The following is a 21,313-nucleotide window of genomic DNA, read 5'->3' as shown; positions in this document are numbered from 1 at the left end:
ACTCACTCATACAACTCACTCACACTCACACTCTCTCTCATACAACATATTGCAAATTTTTGTCTTGCACTTGTCTTCACTAATTTTTTTAACTTTTATATTAAAACAAAACAAAATTTAAAAAATTGAAAAAACCCCCAAAAACTAGAGCATTTATATATCAGAATATCCCTAAACGTGCTCAAAGCAATTTACAAACGTTCCCTGGCCAAAAGCAACACTTAACATGAAGAATGAGAAATGACGCCTGTTAGGTGATATTACAAATTTTTTTACCGACAGAGACGATGCTGTTTACTGTCAGGTATTTGTTTTACACCTGAGTATGGTGAAAGAATAATAGAAAAGAGCCTTCTCTAAGGAATCAACTGTGCTTCAGCTTTCCAATACAAAGGTAAGTGTCATAGCACTAGACCACATAGTCGCACTGTGTATTATATCGGCTGTGCTTCAGCCTTCCAATACAAAGGTAAGTGTCATACCACTAGACCACATAGTCGCACTGTGTATTATATCGGCTGTGCTTCAGCCTTCCAATACAAAGGTTAGTGTCATACCACTAGACCACATAGTCGCACTGTGTATTATATCGGCTGTGCTTCAGCCTTCCAATACAAAGGTAAGTGTCATACCACTAGACCACATAGTCGCAATGTGTATTATATCGGCTGTGCTTCAGCCTTCCAATACAAAGGTAAGTGTCATACCACTAGACCACATAGTCGCACTGTGTATTGTATCGGATTACAACAATTCTCAGGCCTTTGTCTACGTTTTGTGATTTGTAAATGTTCAATGTTATTTGTAACGATAAGTATTCAATTGTAAGCTTCAATTTATTCAACGAAGACAGATACTGTCGACATTTCGGGTTTCCCCTTTATCAACAAAACATGTTTTGGACGAATGACTTAAAGACAAATGTGTTTCGTGTTTTGTTGATAAAGAGGAAACCTGAAACATCCACAGTATCTGTTTTCGTTTAATAAATTGAAGCTTACATTTCAATACTTATCGTTATTTTTTCCTTCTAGCTTCAAGCAGCAACATTTTCAATGTTATTGGTAGGAAAGTGATAGAAGTTCAAAGCATCATAATCATAATCTTTGTATAAAACATAAGCATTGAATTTGTGCAGATAGTTGGCTAGCTAATTTAGAGAATGGAATGGTAACACATCTGTCACACCATTAAAATGTCTGAGGTTTGATTCCCCAATTGAGGTAACTAAGCTGATTTATAGAGATGGAAAATCAAACTGAATGAATACAAACCCCATTTGTCTGATTCTGGTAATGTCACATCATCTGGATTAAAACTGTGGAGACAAAGGGGAAATTATCATTTTATCAAATCACAAATGTGACAGTCCCATTCATCATCATCAATGCCTATTTCACCCTGGGTCAGGGTATATAGACCACAGACAAAATAGTTTCCATCCCTCTCTATCTTTAGCTAACTTTTTTTATCTCGTTCCATGTCTTATCAACAGTCCTATTACTAGAATGAAAAATGAAAAATCATGGGACTCTGACAAAATGCTGGAAAGCGACTTCAAGAGGAATAGAAATTTGGGGAACTAATACATAAAAATTACAAATGTCAATAACTCCTTTAAAATGATTGATGCAAAACACTATTTTTGGTTTTAAAAAAATAAAATTATGCCCTTCGGCCACGACATCATAAGATATCATCACCTAGGCATTCCACGAAGGAATATATTCCACGAAGGGATATAGATAATTCATCAACCAAAATGTCTGATGTCAACAGGAATCACCCATGTTGTCCAAGTGAGCAAATTGAGGGTTAATAATCTTGCCCAAGGAAAAAAACTAAAGTGCCTGAAGAAGGGCTCGAACAGTGCAATGCCATAACCAATTAGACAATGTCTGGAATTGAAAATATCAAATAGCTGTAAGCTGCGACCATCAAACCTGGGATACCATATCGGTAAAAGCCAACATTAAGTTGATGATATGGAATGATCACACACAAGAATATTGGCAAAAGAGATTCTTTACAAATACAACAAAAGGCTGAAATACTTAACCAGATAAAACTGTTTAAGTATCAGTAAAGCACAATGGCTAAAGACATTCATTCATTTCTTTTCTTAAAAACTGTTACTTAACCCTAAATTTGCTACCTCTCTTTTTTTTTTTTGAAGTCAATCATTCTCAATAAACCGTATCATTTCAATCCAAATATTCCAGCTTAAAATTTGTAACAATTTGCAATTCCTTGTTCACCTTAATTTAATAATACCAGAATGGAAGAAAATAAATGAGCTTTAATTAATTGTTATTGTAAACAAAAACAACCACAATGACTCACTCCTGTAAGATTCGAGAGGTAACGTAATAAGGCAAAGCATTATTCTCTTCCATGGGAATCACCACAGCTTGGCCACTAGTGGGGTTATTATTGTCGGCAATCCCAGCAACACCTGCTGTAGTGGATGATGTCAAACTGGGTATCGGCACGGACAGGCCATTCTCAATCTTCACCACTCCTCCCTCTCCTCCTCCTCCTACTCCTACTTGGTGCATTAACGAAGACGTTGATGATAACAATGCAGGATATGATAAAGATGACGACGATGAAATGGCTGAGAGATGCGATGGTGGTTTAAGCGTTGATAATGATGAGGAAGGAGACGATGATGAGGATGATGAAGGCGGTTGAAACATCTCGTATGTCAGTTGTTGATTTCTCATCTGTTTGGCCAGGAGAGCGGAAAAAGCGTTGGTGGAGGTGGGGTTGTTGTTGTAGCTGTTGAGAGAATCAAAATTTTGGTGGGATGACGAGGCTGCAGCTGCTATCATAGCAGCCCAGGTTGGGTCCATGAAAGCGCTGGTGGTGTTAGACATTGCATTGGGATTATTTCCTGTAACGCTATTACTACTTCCTGTTCCTGGGTAACCTACATCTCGGGACAATGAAGAGGCAGGTGTATTCCTTTTGGCATCCACTTTGGTGAATGCTTGTAGTTGATGTTCAGTTGGATTGGAATTAGAAGTAGTTGTATTAGAAGAATTGATGTTATTGATGGAAATATTGGAGTTCTGATTAGTATTAGAGGATATTCTAATATTAGAGGTTGTTGCTGAGTTTGCTTGTTGTTGTTGTTGTCGTTGTTGCTGGTGGTGGTTGTGTTTTTGTTTATGCTGATGATGATGTTGTTGATGTTGATGATGTGTTGTTGATTTTTTAGAGAAAGCCGAGGCAGCTGTAGTTCCTGCCCCAGCAAGTGTTGCTGTAGTTGTCAGCGTCGTAGGAGGCATCACAGTATGGCTTAGTTTTGCAGCATCAGATATAGTCGGTGGTTGTTGCAATATCACAGATGAGGTGTGTTTGTTGTTGACATCGCTTTTGCTGTGAGACAAGTTGAGGATGATGCCGTGTGTTTTACGAATGTGGTCGACTTTGTGGGATTCCTGCTGGAAGGTTTCAGGACAAAACTGGAGAGGAAGAAAGAAAAAAAAAAAAAAAGAGTTAACGTTGATGAGAGAGTTGTAAGCACAAGTGGGGATTTCCTTGTAACGTCTCAAAACTCATACAGAGAAGACAAAAATTTACTGAACTTTTAAACAAACACATTGAACCGACCCCTTTCTGAGTGCTGAACTCAAGTAAAAAGACTTTTTGTACTTACTTTTTTCTGTTTAGCAGGTGATTGGAAAATATACTGAGGGTTTATAACATAGGTACTGAATTCCGTAAATATACGGAAAATTGACAACCTTGCTCATATGTGATTTATCATCTCAAACTGGTATTATGCTGTGGTGACCCAGATACTAAAAAGTGATTTTAATGTAGAAATGGCCAGAAATGTGAAATTTCAGTTATGTCATTCTAAAAAACTACATCTATTGTCTTCAGTAAAAAAAGTGATGATGTGTGTTTAGTTAAATACTGATAACATCCGCCAGCCAAATATAATTTAGTATTAAGGCTGTCTAAGAATAATAACAAAAGGCTGAGTGTTGTCATCTTCATTCCTTCTATAAAATCAATCATACTTTTGATTACAAAAACAATTTTTGTCATCTAAGTCATACCGAAATAATACCATTTGGAGGCAGCAGGTCACATATGTTATTTTTCTCCCACTTGTGGCTATCCCCTTGAAAACGAATACATGAAAATGATGATGATGATGACAATAAAGATGCATGATGATATTCATTTACTCTGGAAACCTAGCCAACTCATTTCCTTACCTCACAGGCTATTTTCTCATCAGCTCCACTGGGTACATCAGCGACTTCATTATCCTTGCTTTTGGATTTGTTTCCAACTTTCTTCCTCGGGTGAATACTAAGATCTTGAGCTTGCTCTTCCTCAACCTCAACCTTCTCTTCCTCCCTATCTTCCTCTTTATCATCCTCTTCTCCTCCTAGCCTAACCTGGTTCTCTTCGACACCCTCTTCCATCTTTTCCTCTTCCTCTCCTTTCGAATTTCCATCATTTTCAGACTGTTCTATATGACGTGCTGTGTCAGTCTTTATCTTTGGTCTGAAAGAAAAATTGAGAAATAAAAGGAATGTGTGTGTGTGAGTGTGTGTGTGTAATTGGACGCGTGTGAGCTTTTGTTCGTATGTCCGAATCTGCAGTGTGTAATGTTTTTTACTGATGGTCAATGTGAAACGCTGTGAAGCTTCGGCATATGCGCTATATAAATGTACATTTATTATTATTATTATTATTATTATTATTTTTATTATTATTAATAGATTTCCTTCCCTAATTCAACGAACTTTCCACGTTATTGAGATGAAGCAGATAGAAAACTAAGATACGAGCAGAGTTTTGCTAAAACACACTCATATTCAAGATATCACTGAAATGATTTAAGCTAGGTAACCACATGATGTGAAGGATAAAAATATCATAAATCAATAATTTAGAGCTAAAAAAACCCCAAACAAAACATGACAAAGGGAAATATTTCAACAAGAAGATGATACACAACACACGTGACTTTAGGATCCTCTTTTTGGAACAAGGTTGCTCAAATTTAAAAAAGGTGAAGTTTATCCAACTGTAGATCTGCCTACTTGAAATCGGAAAATTCGTAGTTTTCAGGGGTAATTATATAGTGGACATTATAACTACTTTTTAAAATTACCAAATTGTGTTTAAATGCATTGAATTAATGCTTTGAACTCTTTTGTATTCTAACTCTAGCAGCAAAAATTTGTTTACAAGAAGTCTATTAAATTAAAGATCTTATATAACTGTCAATTAGGACCCAAATATTCGTAATTCTATGAAATTTTCGTAGTAGTAAGTAGGTCTGCAACTGTTTTCATTGGGGCTAAAAATCCCATCCAGGCCCTGGGCAACAACCTTATTTCCTTCCAGAGTGAGACCAAAAGCTACCATGACAACAGACAACAGACTCTGATGATGATGATGATGATGATGTGATGATGATAGTATAATGAATAAGAATAACAACAATTATAACACCATTATTAACAAGATAGAAGAGATCCTTACAATAACCTCAAAACTTCTCAGCCAAACTTACACAGATAGCAGTGGTGAAGATGCACTGGCTGACAATACTGTGTTCGATGAGGATGAAGACAATGACAATGACACCAGAGGTGATGATGATGATGATGATGATGATGATGACGTTATTGAGGCAGAGCTACTGGACGTTGCTAATATCTGCTCCACTTTCTTGGATAAGTCTGCGGTGAGAAGGTTCACAAGATTGGGGGCCGACAACCTCTCACTGGCAGGTAAAGATGATGTATCTGTCTCTGTAACGTCAGTAACTTCTGTGGTAATGATGTCCCCGTTTTCACCGACAGCTGAGACATTACCAGCATCTCTGGCTTTCCTGCTCGATTCCAAAGTTTCCCTTAGTAAAGATTTGGTGGCTTCAGATATTGGGGGAGGCAGACCACCCACCTGTTCAAAATACAGACAAAATAATCAAATTTATACTGATATTGCAAGCAAAACGTCTTTCTTCAATGACATTAACAATAAACACAATGAAATGTCCATCTAAGTAAACTCACATATCCATGAGATTACTTATGTTTGCTGTTATTTAAAATATCTGCCCTATTTGCAAAAGTAAAATGAAATCACAGAAAATTTCTGGAATTATTGACTGTGATTTTCTAAATCATTCCATGACTTCTTCAAAAACAGTAGGGACAATCTACATAGTTTTTCCATGTGCACCAGTCATTGGCCGTGCTTCAAACAAGGATAAAAAACCATCCCAAAAAATCAGTATACCTTGACTGGGAAATCGAACCTCAGACCCTCTGATTACCTGTAATCAGAAGGTCTGAAGTTCGATCCCCGGTCAAAGTAGACTGATTTTTTGGTATGTTTTTTTTTCTTGTATTTTTCTTTCTTCCTTTGTCTGGCACCTTTCATACACACTTCAGATCTTTATCTTACACCGATGCCTGCTCCTTAATTTCTTAAATAGTTTAAAGAGACTGGAAAGATGAATAAGGTACGTCCCAATTCATTTTTTTGCTTTTCTTGATCAAATCAAATCACCTGTTTGAGGGAGTCCCCAAGAGCAAAAGATGTCCCTGCCGAGTTGTCCAGAGGTACCTGGGTAGGCAGGGGGTTCTTGGCTAGGCCTTTGTGTACTGTGTTCTCATGGAGGTTCAGGCTACGCTTAGCTTTGTAGGCTTTACCACACAGCTGGGGGCATAAAAAACATAATAATAATAATAATACTAATAATAATAATAATAATTATAAATTTTAAAACCAAAATACAGTAATTTTAGTGAAGAAATAATCCATTTTAAGCTCATTAGCAATACACAGATTTTAATTGTTGGCTTCATTGTCAAAGATGTTAGTTCAATTTAATCTCCACTTAAAACTTTCTATTTAACAAGAAGTAAAAGCTTAAATGTGGCCTGAGGCCATTTAAATTATAGAATATGTTTACATGCATAATTCTATGCAAATCCTCATAAAGGTATGAGAAAAATATTAGTTAGAACCAGCATTATATAACGAACTGAAATTATAATAATAGTACAAATTTACAAAATGTGATGGTGGTTGGTAAGGAGAGGACTTTGGGACTCCCTACCAACCGATTGTAAACAAGCCCTTTTGACTGATGACTTCAAAAAATCGCTCCCTGCTTCCCTCTAAAACAACAGTTGATGTATGACATATAGATAGTATGAAGTTGACGTCACTCACGTCTTTGTTATTGCTTTTTGCCATCCGCGTTTATGAATAATTCTCACTAAATTGTATTAACCAGACTATAAACATTCAAGGTTACACATAGTTTTGTGTGTTGGTACCGGTTGGCATGTTTGACTATGTCCCCATCATAAAAATATCTGAGCAAAATAGACTCCTTTCAGAAGAGTGTCACAAAGTTACCCGGAAAAGACAACAGATATGAAAAGAAATGCAAAGTGGATATCATAACCAGGAAAGAACCTTCCCCCACCGCTACCCCACGTGATTCTTCCTGAATGAATGACTTACCGTACAAACAAAAGGCCTCTCCCCAGTGTGTTTTCTTAAATGCCTGACCAAGGCAGCTGGGGTAGCTTTCACCACTCCACAGTAATCACAGGTTCGATTCTTCTTCTTGGCACCGGTTAGATCACCACTGCCTGTCTCTTTGAGTTGACTGGCCTGCCGTCTCGTCATGGTGCCGTTGTGAAAGGGTGGCTCTAAATCCTACAAATTGGAAAGGAAAAAAGAAAGAAATTTTTAAAAGATCTAAAGAAGAGCTTCATACCCACCATATGGACCAAATAAAAAGAAAAACATAAAACATTTCTAAACTTTGTGAAAAATATGAATTTTAAGAAGGAAAAAATATTTTATTAGCCTAAAAGACTTGGCGTTATATGAATCGTCACTTTAGAATACTATAAAACAGATGTAATGTCATTCAATTTAACCACAAATTCATTTTTGAGTAAAATAACAATCATCTTTCCTTCTTCTTCTTCCTTCAAGGTCAAAGCTTCAGGCTGAAGATTGTATGGCATTCTATTCAGTAACAGGGGTTTTAGAGGGAAGCAGGGAGTGATTTTTTGAAGTCATCAGTTGTTAACAATCGGTTGGTAGGGAGTTCCAAAGTCGGATGGTGGAGGGGAAGAAAGAGTAAAGATGATGGTTAGTTCTTGAGTGGGGGATTTCAAAATTAAATGATGAGTTTCTTTTTTTGTTGTTCCGTTTCAAATGGCTAGTTGAAATTTCAAGTTTTCCTTTTTGTGCTTTATTGAATATGAGGAGTTTGTTGATGGAACGTCTTTCATGTAGCGGTTTCCATTGGAGATCTATAAAATTTTGATTTGAATAATGACCCTGGACCTTCCAAATAAATAAATACACATCTGTACACGTGGCATATCCCACAAGCCAGGAGAATCCATAGACAAGCACTGACATGTACCTTTAACTATGATGACTGCAATGTAAAACAAAAAAAAAAACCAAAAAAAAAACCCCCAAAAAAACAGGCAGATGGTCGTTTATCATTCATGTTGACCAAATGAACAAATTGGGGGAATTAAAAATATTCCCCAGGGTAAAAAAAAAAAAGGGTCTAAAAAGGGGCTTGGAACAAGGACCTCCGGGGTCACAGTGACCACTCAGCCATTTGATAAACTTTTTGAAATTGATAAAAGGCTACAATCTGGTTGTGAGCTCAATCAGTAGAGCAAAAGGATCGTACCCTCACAAACTTGGTTCAAATCCATGTCAAGTTGAGTTGAGTTTTGTATTTTACTTAATTTGAATCCCTGTAAGAAAATGACCCTGAAGGAATGGGTGGATTATCACATGTATGGTTAAAGCACCTACCTCAGAGAGGTCTGAATCACAGTCATCAGAGTCCTTGTCGTCCTGAAAAATTAATAATATCAAATTTAATTAATGCACATGATGAAAAATGTACACTTAGCTTATCATGAGGGATGTGAAGAAATGAAAATTGTAAGTGGTTTCCTTTAATGGAATCGGTTAGATTGAGTGAGTGAACGGATGGATGAGAGTAATAAATGGATGAGAGTTATAAGTAGAGTAATTGGGGGAGCAAGTTAGTGAGTGTGCGAGTAGGTGAGGAGAGTGAGTGTGTGAGATAAGGGAGAGTGAGTGTTTGAGTAGGTGAGAGAGTGAGTGTGTGAGTAGGTGAGAGAGTGAGTGTGTGAGTAGGTGAGAGAGTGAGTGTGTGAGTAGGTGAGTGAGTGTGTGAGTAGGTGAAAGAATGAGTGTGCGAGTAGGTGAGAGAATGAGTGTGTGAGTAGGTGAGAGTGAGTGTGAGTAGTGAGAAGTGAGTGTGTGTATGAGAAGTGATTGTGTGGTGGTGTGTGAGTAGTAGGATGTGTGTAGTGAGAGTGTGGAGTAGTGAGAGTGGTGTGATAGGTGAGAGAGTGAGTGTGTAGTAGGTAGTGGTGATAGTGAGAGAATGATGTGGAGTAGTAGATGAGTGTGTGAGTAGTGAGAGATGATTGTGAGTAGTGAGAGAGTGATGGTGAGTTGAAGTGATGTGTGAGTAGGTGAGAGAGTGAGTAAGTGAGTAGGTGAGTATGAGAATGTGTAGTAGAGTGAGTGAGTGTGAAGAGTGAGGTAGGAGTAGGTGAGAGGATGGAGTGAGTGTGTGAGGTGGGGTGAGTGAGTGGGAGAGTGGTAGTGAGAGGTGGAGTGAGTAGGTGAGAGAGTGAGTGTGAGTGGAGAGTAGTGAAGTGAGTGGAGTAAGTGGAGAGTGAGTGTGGAGTAGGTGAGAGTGAGTAGTTGAGTGTGAGTAGTGAGTAGAGATGTAGAGGTGTAGAGTGGAGGGGGTGAGTAGGTGAGTGGATGGTGTGTGAGAGTGAGAGATTGGTGAGTGGAGGTGAGTAGTGTGTAGGTGATGTGTGATTGAGGGGTTGAGTGTGGTTGAGTGAGTGTGAGGTGTGGTAGTGAGTGTGAGTAGTGTGTAGAGTGGAGTGTGGTAGGGTGTGGAGTGGGAGGTGAGTGTGTGGAGTAGTGAGGTGTGTGAGAGGTGAGATGAGTGTGAGTGTGGAAGTGAGTGTGGTGAGAGTGAAGTGTGTGAGTAGGGAGATGTAGTGGTGTGAGTAGGTGAAGGGAGTAGTGGGTGGTTGAAGTGGTGATAGTGTTGTGAGAGGTGAGTGTGTGTAGGTGAGTGTGAGGTGAGAGTGAGTGTGGGTAGTGAGGTGAGTGGAGTGATGGGATAGTGAGTGTGTGAGGTGAGGTGAGTGGTGTGTGAAGTGAGTGTGTGAGTAGTGGGAGTGATGTAGTAGGTGAGAGTGGTGATGTGAGTGTGTGTGAGATGATGGGTGTGAGTGGTGAGAGTGAGTGTGAGTGGTGTGAGGTGTAGAGTGAGTGTGAGTAGGTGAGTAGTGAGTGTGGTTGGAGTAGGTGGTGAGTAGGTGGTGTAGTGGTGAGAGTGTGAGTGTAGTGGTGGAGTGGGTGAGGTGAGTGAGTGTGAGTAGGTGAGTGTGATGGTGAGTGGTGGATGTGTGAGAGGAGGTGAGTGTAGGGTGAGTGAGTGAGTGTGGAGGGGAGGTGTGGTGTGTGGTGTGGAGTAGAGGTGTGTGTGTGTGGTGGATGTGTGAGTAGGTGAGAGTGGTGTTGAGTGTGAGAGTGAAGTGTTGAGATGGTGTGGTGTGGTTGTGAGTAGGTGTGTGAGTGGTGAGGTGAGTGTGTGAGTGGTGTGTGGTGTGAGTAGTGAGTGGATGAGGTGTGTGTGAGTGAGTGTAAGAGTGTTGTGGAGTGAGTGGTGTGGTGTGTAGAGTGAGTGTGTGGTGTGTGAGAGTGAGTGAGTGAGTAGTGGAGTAGTGGTGTGAGTGGTGAAGTGTGTGTGGAGTAGTGGTGTGTGAGTAGGTGAGAGTGGTGGTGTGAGTAGGTGAGGAGTGAGTGAGTGGTGAGTAGTGTGGAGTGGTGTGAGTTGAGTGTGAGTAGGTGAGTGTGAGTGGTGATGTGGTAGTGTGTGGAGTGGTGTGGGTGTAGGGTGAGTGTGGTGGAGTGTTGAGAGTGAGTGTGAGGGTGATGAGTGTGAGTGTGTGAGTAGGTGAGATGTGTGGTGTGTGAGTAGGTGAGTAGTGAGTGTGTGAGTGGTGAGAGTGAGTGTGAGAGTGAGAGTGGTAGTAGGTGGAGTGAGTAGGTGAGTAGTGAGAGTGGTGTAGTTGATAGGTGAGAAGTGAGTGTGAGTGGTGAGAGTAGGTGATGGAGTGAGTGATAGTGAGTGTGTGAGTAGGTGAGAGTGATGGTGAAGTGAGAGAGTGGTGAGTGGTGAGAGTGGAGGTGAGTGTGAGTAGGTGAGAGTGAGTGTGAGTAGGTGAGAGTGAGTGTGTGAGTAGGTGATGAGTAGTGAGTAGTGAGTGGAGTGTGAGAGTGTGTGTTAGTAGGTGAGAGTGAGAGTGAGTGTGTGAGTAGGTGAGAGTGTGTGAGTAGGTGAGAGTGAGTGTGTGAGTAGGTGAGAGTGTGTGAGTAGGTGAGAGTGAGTGTGTGAGTAGGTGAGAGTGAGTGTGTGAGTAGGTGAGAGTGAGTGTGTGAGTTGGTGAGAGTGAGTGTGAGTAGGTGAGAGTGAGTGTGTGAGTAGGAGAGAGTGAGTGTGTGATGGTGAGTTGATGTAGTAGTGAAGTGAGTGTGTGAGTAGGTGAGAGAGTGTGTGAGTAGGTGAGATGAGTGTGTAGTAGGTGAGAGTGATGTGTGAGGTGATGTGAGTAGGTGAGTGTGTGTGAGGAATGGTGAGAGTGAGTGTGAGTAGAGTGTGAGTGTGTGAGTGAGATGGAGAGTGAGTGAGTGGGAGTGAGGTGTGAGAAGTAAAGTGAGTGTAGAGTATGAAGTTTGAGTGTTGAGTAAGGTAGGTGAGTGTGGAGTAAGGTGAAAGTTGTGAGTAGGTGGAGTGTGAGTAGGTGAGAAGTGTAGTGTGAGGTGGTAGAGAGTGATTGTGAGTAGGTGAGAGTGGTAGGGATTGTGAGTAGGTGAGAGGTGTGTGAGGTGAGTAGGTAGAGTGAGTGTGTGTAGTGATGGTGAGTGGTGAGAGGTGAGTGTGAGGTTGAGTAGTGAGAGTGAGTGTGTGAGTCGGTGAGAGTGAGTGTGTGAGTGAATGGGTGAGAGTGAGTGTGAGTAGATAAGAGTGAGTGTGAGTAGATAAGAGTGAGTATTCACGTAGGTGAAAGTGAGTGTTTGGGTAGGTGAGAGCGAATGTGTGAGTAGGTAAGAGTGAGTGTGTGAGTAGGTGATAGTTTGAGTGTGTGAGTGTGAGATTGAGTGGTGGTGAGTAGGTGAGAGTGAGTGTGTGAGTTGGTGAGAGTGAGTGTGTGAGTGTGATAGTTGTGGAAGTGTAGAGTGTGTCTTGAGTAGATAGAGTGAGTTGTTGAGGGTGAGTGTGTGAGTGTTGTAGGTGAGAGTGTGTTGGTAGTAAGTGATGTGTGTGGTGGTATGTGAGGTAAATGATTAGGTGGATGGGTGGGTGATGAGAGTGGTGGTGAGAGTGAGTGAGTTGTGGTGAGAATGAGTGAGTGATTGGGAGAGCAAATGAGCAAAGGAATTGAATGAATATGTGAGGGGGGACGGGTAATTGATTGAATACGTGTGTGAGGTGTGAGAATAAATGTATGGGGGATAGTTGAATGAGTGAGGGTCTCTGTGTGTGTGTGTGTGTGTGTGAGAGAGAGAGAGAGAGAGAGAAAGAGAAAGAGAGAGAGAGAGAGAGAGAGAGAGAGAGAGAGAGAGAGTGTGTCTTGTGGTTTGACACTCGCTTTAGGATCGGAAGGTCCTGGTTTCGAGCCTCGCTATTGGAAAAGGCTCTTTACTCACATTCTCTAATCGTATTAAAAAGCGAGTACCTGGCAGCATTGGCTCTGTCTAAAAAAAATTTGTAATTTCGCCTAACATCTCGTTCCTCGTGTTACGTGTTACTGTTGGTCAGGGACCTCTTGTAAAGCGCCTTGAGCATGTTTAGTGAATAATATCGCGCCATATAAAATCTCAATTTTTTAAAAAGAAAGAGAGAGAGAGAGAGAGAGAGAGAGAGAGATAGAGAGAGATACAGAGAGAGAGAGAGAGAGAGAGAGAGAGAGAGAGAGAGAGAGAGAGAGAGAGAGAGAGAATAAATGAATGACTGAAATCTGTCACGTTACAAATCTACCCACCTCGTTTTCCGCGATCAGAAGTTCTTTCTCACTGTCTTCATCATCATCCTCTTCTGCCCCTCCTCCAAGTCCCTCCTCTTCCTCCTTCTGATGTGATTTCTCCTCCTCTTCCTCTGCTTCCTCGACGTCCTCCGCTTCTTCTTCTTCTTTCTCCTCTTCCTCTTTCTTTTTCTTCTTCTCCTCCACTATCGCCGACTGTCTCGTCCTCCCTTTCCTCCCTCTGCTCTCTACTACGAGTTCCTCCTTGTGTCCATCTCCCCCTCCTCCTCCCCCACCACCTCCTTTACCTTTGGAAGGAGAGGAAGATGACTTTCGTTTGCTTCTGGTCGTTCCAGTTTCTTGCTCCTCTTCATCACCTACAAAAAATAGTAAGAAGACAAAATGTAGATGTAAAAGAATATGCAAGACAAAAATGTTATCTATGAACTAACTCGTTTGCGGCTCTGCTGATGGCGATGATTCTATATTATATTTCATGTGCTCGAGGTCATTGGTCACATTGCAAAGTGTGCTAAAAATGACCCACATAGTGACAAGTGTTCACAGTTTTAGATATAGCCAACGTCACAATTATGGTCATTTTGCCCAGCAGGACTTATGGCTATGTTTACAACTGTCATAAACAAAACAGCGTTTTACATTTATTGAGAAATGCCCAATCGTTGGACAGCAACACACCATGTGATTGATGACTCGGTTGAACAAAAACATGAATAGAACGCTCCCATTATTAATGGGCTAATTGTTGTAATGTAAATGCGCGTGGCTAAGAAGGTCACAACACTGCCGTCCGGAAGTATAACGGACCAACACACAAAACTATATTATGTAACCTTGAACATAGTCTTGTTAACACAGTTTAGTGAGAATTACTCACAAACATGGATGGCAAAAAAAAACAATAACAAAGGCCTGAGTGACGCCATCTTCGTTCCATCTTTATAGATAGTATGCAGATGACGTCACTCAGGCCTTTGTTATTGTTTTTGCCATCCGCGTTTGTGAGTTTTTCTCACTAAACTGTATTAACCAGACTATAAAAGTTCATGGTTACACAGAGTTTGTGTGTTGGTCCGTTATGCTTCCGGATGGCAATGTTGTGAACTCCTTGGCCAAGCGCATTCTATCTATACCTTAAGGTTGCAGGTAGTTTTGTGAGTTGGTCCGTTCTATTTCCCGATGGCAATGTTGTAGGTATTTAAGCCAAGCGCACAGCATATATATATATAACCGTGTTTGTCCGAGCACGTGTTAAGGTGTGTCACAAATTTCATGTTTTGATTGGCCAAAAATTTACTGGTTAATTGCGTTCGATTTTTATCAGACCTACAAATAATCTAAGTGGCCGAGTGGTTAAGGCATTGCACTGTGACCCGGAAGGTCGCGGGTTCGAGCCCCGCTTCAGGCACTTTCGTTTTTTTTTCCTTGGGCAAGATTATTTACCCAAAATTTGCTCACTAGGACAACAAGGGTGATTCCTATTGACATCTGACATCCTGTTTGATGGATTATCTATATTCTTCCACCCAATGCCAAGGCGACGGGATCTTGTGCGAAAGGGCGTTTTTTTTTTCGTTTTTTTTTTTTTTGTTTGTTTTTTTAAAAAATTACTTAAATTATTTATTTTTTAAATTTTTTTTTTTACAAATAATCCATGTTGGTATGGACCATGGACAACTTGCTTAGTTAGTTGTACATAAGTAATGTGTATGCAGATTATACAGAATATGAAGTCCGAGACTGAATCCCAACCCGAGACGAGTACAGAGCCTGATGATCACTGATGCATAATCAGACATGTCAAATCCTGTTGAAAAAATAAACGAGTTGGCAGCTTTGTATTCTTCCTGAGAGAAAATTCTAGCCATTTTAAAATCTGGATCTAGCAGCTGAAACAATCGTCTTATTCGCCAATCTAGGAATTTTTATCTTTTCTTTTCTAAAAAAAATGAATAAAGGCAAGGTCTGAATAACAAAATATAATCAGTAGAACACACCAAAACCACTATTGATGGATAAAAAGAACGCACGCCTATAAATAAATGTCCCCTATTATTATCATCTTTATTACTATCGTCATCATTATCATTATCACGATCATCATCAATATATCATCCTGATTTTCGAAATATTTCTCCGTAACAAAAATAAAAACACACAAAAAGAAACAAAGACAAAAAAAAAGAAAGAAAAAAAACAAAACAAAACAAAACAAAATATCAACCCCCCCCCCCCCCCAAAAAAAAAAAACAAAAAAAAAAAAAAACAAAAAAAAAACAAAAAAACAAAGCAAAATGAAACAAGAACCGCGGTATAAAGAACTATTTCTTTTTCTGTCGGATGTTGCTCTTTCCATCCGTGTCCTACTGTACATAAATTCATAACCCCGAACATTCACGCATACATAACATGTAATCTATATGTTGATCAGCTGCACCTATTTTTTTGTTTCTTTAAAAAAAAAATAATAATAATAATAACGCTACACAAAAAGACGGGGCTCCATTGACTGTAACAAGGGACACGAGAGAGCAAGTCTAAGCTTGAACACTCGCATTGTCTGCATTGCATGCACGGCAAGTCATCGTGTACTCTGTCCTACTCCCAATTAAAAAAACAACACATATTGAAAATTTTGGCCAGAAAACTCGTCCTCCAAATATCAAATCCATCAAATGTCCTTAATCGTGACAAACTTCTCAATCCTGGGGGAGAATACACGGAAGTCCCAGGTTTGAGAGTGTTTGACAAGGTAAGGGTCGTTTAAATCGATCGATATTTGAAGGACGAGTTTTCTGGCAACAAATCTTAGAAATTGGTTTATTTCAGAGTAGAACTAACAGTCTTGTATTGTTGTCTATTGTTACAATGCCACATCATAGACTATCATATTATTTTTAGTATGCGATGACGAAATGCAATTGCACACTCTATATTATTATAATATCTATGTTGGAAAGAAATACACTGTTCTTCTTGGGGGTACGTGGGTACGTGCGTAACGCACAATGTAATCATTTCAATGACAGGATTGAATTTACTAGATGACACGGCGCACACTGACATACACAGCCTTAAAAAAAAAACCAAACGTGTTTACTCCTTGCATCGATGGGTTGCAAATACAATTATTGATCCCGAGACGACCTCCCTATGTCGCAAAAAAAAATGTTTCGATCGGAATCCTCAGGTTTCAGATATTTGGACGAGTTTGGGACCATTGTAACTAGTCGTCGATATTGTTTCAAAAATGTTTTCAGGTCTGGTCTGGTCTGGTCAGGGGAGTGGGGGGGGGGGGGGGGGGGGAAGAGAGAGAGAGAGAGAGAGAGAGAGAGAGAGAGAGAGAGAGAGAGAGAGAGAGAGAGATCAGTGTGCGGCAGTATACTGTCGTGAAGTCCCAGGTTTGAGAGTTTCTGCCAAGATGAGGATCAGGGTCATTTGAATCGATCGATATTTGAAAGACAAGTTTGTTCGTTTTGTTTTGTTTGTTTTTTTGGCCAAAATTTTCAAACAGTGTATTTGTTGAGAGTAGGGTGAGTATCGTAATGGGGAATGTATGTAGAGTCGTCAGGGAATGACCTGAACGTCACCATTCATACACAATGAATCAGTAGATCACAGAAAATCCACAGGAAATGCGCTATACAAATGTTCTTATATGTATGGCTTTATCTTATAAATTCTGATATTAGAGGAGTCGCCCCTTCTCCCTCCATCCCCTCCCTATTTTTCCCCATTTAAATTCCAAATACGATGGGTGGTTTATAAAAAACGGTTTGTTAGACCGTATGAAAAGTAAAATTCTCCAAATGTATTCAAACAATCCATCAAAAGGCGAGTGACTAACCGTTACATCATCGCACTCGTCGGGTTTATTGATTTCATCACACCAGGGGCCGGTTTCATGATTTGACAGTTTGATTAAAATAGCAAAGTCATAATACACACTATCAATATACATTGGGTGGTTAGCGACAATGACAACAAAAACGAGCTGTATGCGAGAGGACACTTTTCGCTCAGGGCATGCATTCAAAATCAAGATTACACAGTCCTACAGGTATAAATATAAGCACACAACCCCATACCTCTCACACAAGAGACAAACGTAACAACAAATTACACACACAAACACACATAGGCTCTGATTAAAGATTACAAGATCTGATCGTTCCCTCAAATCAAAAAGAAGAAAAAAAAGAAGCCCCCTTCCCCCACGCAATTTAGCCTATAAAACTCAACGAATGATAAACGAGTAAAGAGCACACACCATAAAGCACACTCAACGAACACCCCCCCCCCCCCCCCCCCACACACACACACACACATGACAAACGCACACAAGAAAGAGAAGACATTCCATGACACCTATCGTACTAGATAGGTAATCGAGGTCACATGACCAGGACTTTACCCGTCCGTCACGCTCAGCGCCCGACACTCAAACTCATGCCTGCCTGTTATGACTGACTCGAGCGACCATCACCGCCTAACATCACAACCACTGTACCTACTGCCTGGCCCTTAGATCACCGCAACGACAACCACAATAAATACCACCATCAGCACCACTCACTGCTATCACGAGCTTTGCTTTATCACTTTAGGTACCTACGTCTGGTATTGTCAAAAATTCATCAAGTGTGTATGAGCGTGTGTGTGAGTGTGTCATGACGGTGTGTGTTATGTCAAAGACAAACTTGCTATCAACTGATTCAATACATTGAAGTAAAGAACCAGATAGAAAACTTAGTAAACACGCGCTGAGCGACAGCGCTTGGTTCCCTTGAAAAGTGTTTTTTAAAAAGAACATTTTCGAGACGCAGTGACTCGTCTTGTCGTGGGAATAAGAATAAGCCAAACTTAACGTCATGGAAAGTGACAGATAAAAAGGGAAAGAACATTGACAAAGACCAAATTCAGTTCGTAAGTCTTTCACATCTTTCAATGGCCAGTCGCCCATCCCATGGTATAGAGAGAACCATAAACATTCTATAGGGTTATGGGGGCAAAGATGGAACCCTATTGCCCATGGCTGATCATTATACGAGCCCACTTTTGAACTTCAGAGTCCGATGATGTCTCAGTCCGATGCCCCTCATTCTCATGACCTGAGGTTTGAGGGTATCATATAGCATTAAGGCTAGGTGGAATATATTTGTCATGGAATTTCCTCGTGGGGGGGGGGGGGGGGGGGCCGATTCGAGAGACGCTTCCCTAAAACTTCACAACATACAGAGTCGATCACTAAATAAAATGAAAAGTGAACAGTCGTTGTAAGTTCTCTCTGTTACAAATGAATGACATGATCTCATTGCTTTGTCCTCTACTATATTATACAACTCATTGCTCACTTTCAATCAATGGGTTGTGTGTGCATTGTGACATAATTTTAGCCGGTATCAGCCTTTCAGCAATCTGCCTAATAACACTGTCGTCAAATAGTACAACTTCGTCTCCGGGAAAACATTGGCTGTGAATTTAAAGTATTTTGGCCACTTGCAGCTTTGTTGCCTTATTATCTGGCTTTCTTATCAGAGGAAATGATTGCAACAATGCACAATAATAATACATCTAATTATTGGTCCAAGACTGGGCATATTCTTATCAAGAAGTTACTGAAACGACAGATCGGTTTCCTATGGAAATGGGGTACTGCATGTTAGGATTCTTGTTCCTACCGGTCATAGACAAACTGGAAACTGGAAAGGACAACATCAGCAATGACATAAGATGGATTTTCAGTGGATCTTGTTTGTTTGTTTGTTTGTTTGTTGCTTTAGGTCTCTTCCAACACAATTGAGGTTATATGAGAGACCGCTGAAACAAAAAAAAAACAAGCAATCTAACAAAAATAGTACAAATGTAAATCAAAATCATAACCTAAAGATATCATAAGCTAAATTATAAATAGCCAAGAACAAACAGGCAGAAGATTTACAGAAAAAAATATCCCCTGTCAAAAATACAATCACAAACCAAAGAAGCAGGATAGGCTAGTAAAGAGAAGAAGAAACGACATCACTATTAGATCGTACACCCATGCGAACATCATAGGTATACGATTCAAGGGTGATGCTCCCATCCAACCACCCGCAGTGGATCTTGAATTTGCTGACGGCATCACTCTAATTTCATCAAAATATGAGCATCTAACGAACAATACCCGGCGGTTATTTCGGCTCAAAATCAACAGAAGAAAATTTCAGTGCATGCAAGTGACTGGTAATAAAGAGGAAACGCTGAAAGTAGAGATAGCTGATGTGGGAACTTTCACATACCAAGTAAAGATGGAGGGGGTACTTTAGATATTATAATACTATGAGGAGGAGAATAGAATTTGCAAGTGGAGCTGCTCGGAAGCTTGATCAAATCTGGAACACAAGGGGTGTCGGAAGGAAGATAAAGGTTAAGCTCTTAAAAACGTTAGTTTGAAAGGAGAGGAACGAAATTGGTTAGCTCTCCTGACAGAGGGCCAGAGCTCAGAACCGTATCAAAAGACCGGGAAAAATGCAAGGAAAATTGTCAGGCCTTGTGCGCAACTTGGCGCTGAGAGCTTAAGGTCTGTTACCGCAACAAGTGCCAAGTGCAACAGGGATTTGAGCACATGCCCTTTTGTTATAAAGGTGAGTGAGTTACAACTACACAATTCATCTTATACGTCATCACATTTATTAAACTCAACTTGTAATCTTACACAGGGAGATAGCGTGAATGAAGGTTGGATTTTTATGCACAACCAGTCTCTTCCAAAATAACCAAAATTTATTTTTTTTTTTGCCAGAAAACTTTTACTTCAAATATCAATCAATTTAAATGATTATCAACTTGTACAGAACTCTCAACCCGAGATTTCTATTTCTTTACAGAAGTCTCATGTTCGAGATTTTTTGGACACGTCGAGAGTTTTTGCATTTAAATCGATCAATGTTTAAGGTCAAACTTTTCTAGCTAAAATGAAAATAAGGTGTTTAGTCAGTGTACGAGAGCGTTGGGTCGACACAGGCTTGGGTCACTCAATGACTCGTAGGCCAGCCAGCCAGGTAAGATTAAAGACAAGACGAGATAACGGTAAGGAAGTTTATGAGAGCTTTAGATCAGGTGGAGATCGTGCACAGTCGTGCAATGTGTGCGTGCTCCAGGGTTGTAAAGTAGCTCAAGTGTAGCGTGTGGCGTGACCCAATTGTAACAAAGTCAAGCGATGTTGAGCAAATTTAAGACTAGAGGGAAGGGATGGGGTGACAATGTTTTGTTTTTTTAATGCTCCCAGAAAAACTGACCAGTATTAAGTCACCTTTTTTTACAGTTACCTCATTCGACACCAATGTAAATAATGAGCACATGACTTTTGACATTAGTTATTGTACTGTGTTTCGTTTCTTGTAGTTGCTGTTGTTGACATTTTTGGATTTATGTTTAATATATCGATATTTGAAGTGTAGTAAAAACACGTCTCTGGGGATTTATACTGTATGAAATGAAACAATTTGGTCCTTGCTGGGAGAGGAAAGGTTAATGAACTATTGAGAGGCACATTGACCAAAACAAGGTCAAACGATGGAAATGCTCTTCTTCTATATTAAAAAAAATTGTATAGATGTATTTAGTGATGTTTAATACGCCTGTCGCAGAAACCCTCAGAAGGGAAGCAGAGGCAGTAACTGACAGGCATCATTTTATCCTATATAGTACGTACAATGCTATCTATGCATGTTGGCCGATCTTTTAAACACTTGTGGAGCTGAGAGCAGGAGTAATGTTTGGTGATCCGGAGCCTAATCTATATGGGTCAATATACGCGCACATGTATACACATGCGACACACAAACATACACACACACACACACACACACACACACACACACACACACACATGCAATCTAACAGCCAGGCTGACAGGTAAGCAAGCAATCGTGCATGCATTGGGCAACCCTATGCGACACTCATGCAGGGTTGCCAAATTATTTTATATGGTCGTAGAAAAATGCCAAATGCTCTGGAAAAAAACCTGCCAAATTGTTCCAGGCCTCACCCCCTCCCTAAAAATGCTAAAATGCACATTATAATCAAATGTATTAGACAATTCACCCGTCAATGGCAATACCTAAGGTAAACTTCTATAAGTGGATATATGATATGAAGATCACCCTATCTATCGTTTGTGTAAG

At 40.1% G+C, this 21,313-nt stretch overlaps 1 protein-coding gene across 4 annotated transcripts in view; it reads right to left on the bottom strand.

Moving 5' to 3' along the window:
• Nucleotides 1–21,313, bottom strand: part of LOC144958391 (uncharacterized) — a 102,010-nt gene that overhangs the window by 19,406 nt on the left and 61,291 nt on the right. For 3 of the 4 annotated variants that reach the window (XM_078890384.1, XM_078890386.1, XM_078890385.1), the window contains 8 exons: nucleotides 13,146–13,501; nucleotides 8,851–8,892; nucleotides 7,519–7,716; nucleotides 6,553–6,702; nucleotides 5,549–5,940; nucleotides 4,236–4,530; nucleotides 2,344–3,470; nucleotides 1,275–1,318 (listed from right to left, as the gene is read on the bottom strand). In XM_078890384.1, the coding sequence (XP_078746510.1) occupies nucleotides 1,275–1,318; nucleotides 2,344–3,470; nucleotides 4,236–4,530; nucleotides 5,549–5,940; nucleotides 6,553–6,702; nucleotides 7,519–7,716; nucleotides 8,851–8,892; nucleotides 13,146–13,501 (2,604 nt within the window). Of the gene's footprint in view, nucleotides 1–1,274; nucleotides 1,319–2,343; nucleotides 3,471–4,235; nucleotides 4,531–5,548; nucleotides 5,941–6,552; nucleotides 6,703–7,518; nucleotides 7,717–8,850; nucleotides 8,893–13,145; nucleotides 13,502–18,826; nucleotides 18,966–21,313 lie in introns of those variants that run through there. The other variant, XM_078890387.1, reaches the window with a different exon arrangement.

Source organism: Berghia stephanieae, chromosome 12 (assembly GCF_034508935.2).
Source record: "Berghia stephanieae isolate SIO BIC M18660-M18661 chromosome 12, UCSD_Bste_1.3, whole genome shotgun sequence".
NCBI classification, from domain to species: domain Eukaryota; kingdom Metazoa; phylum Mollusca; class Gastropoda; order Nudibranchia; family Aeolidiidae; genus Berghia; species Berghia stephanieae.
Note: the sequence above shows the minus strand (reverse complement) of the source record. Positions and strands in the feature narration are given on the sequence as shown.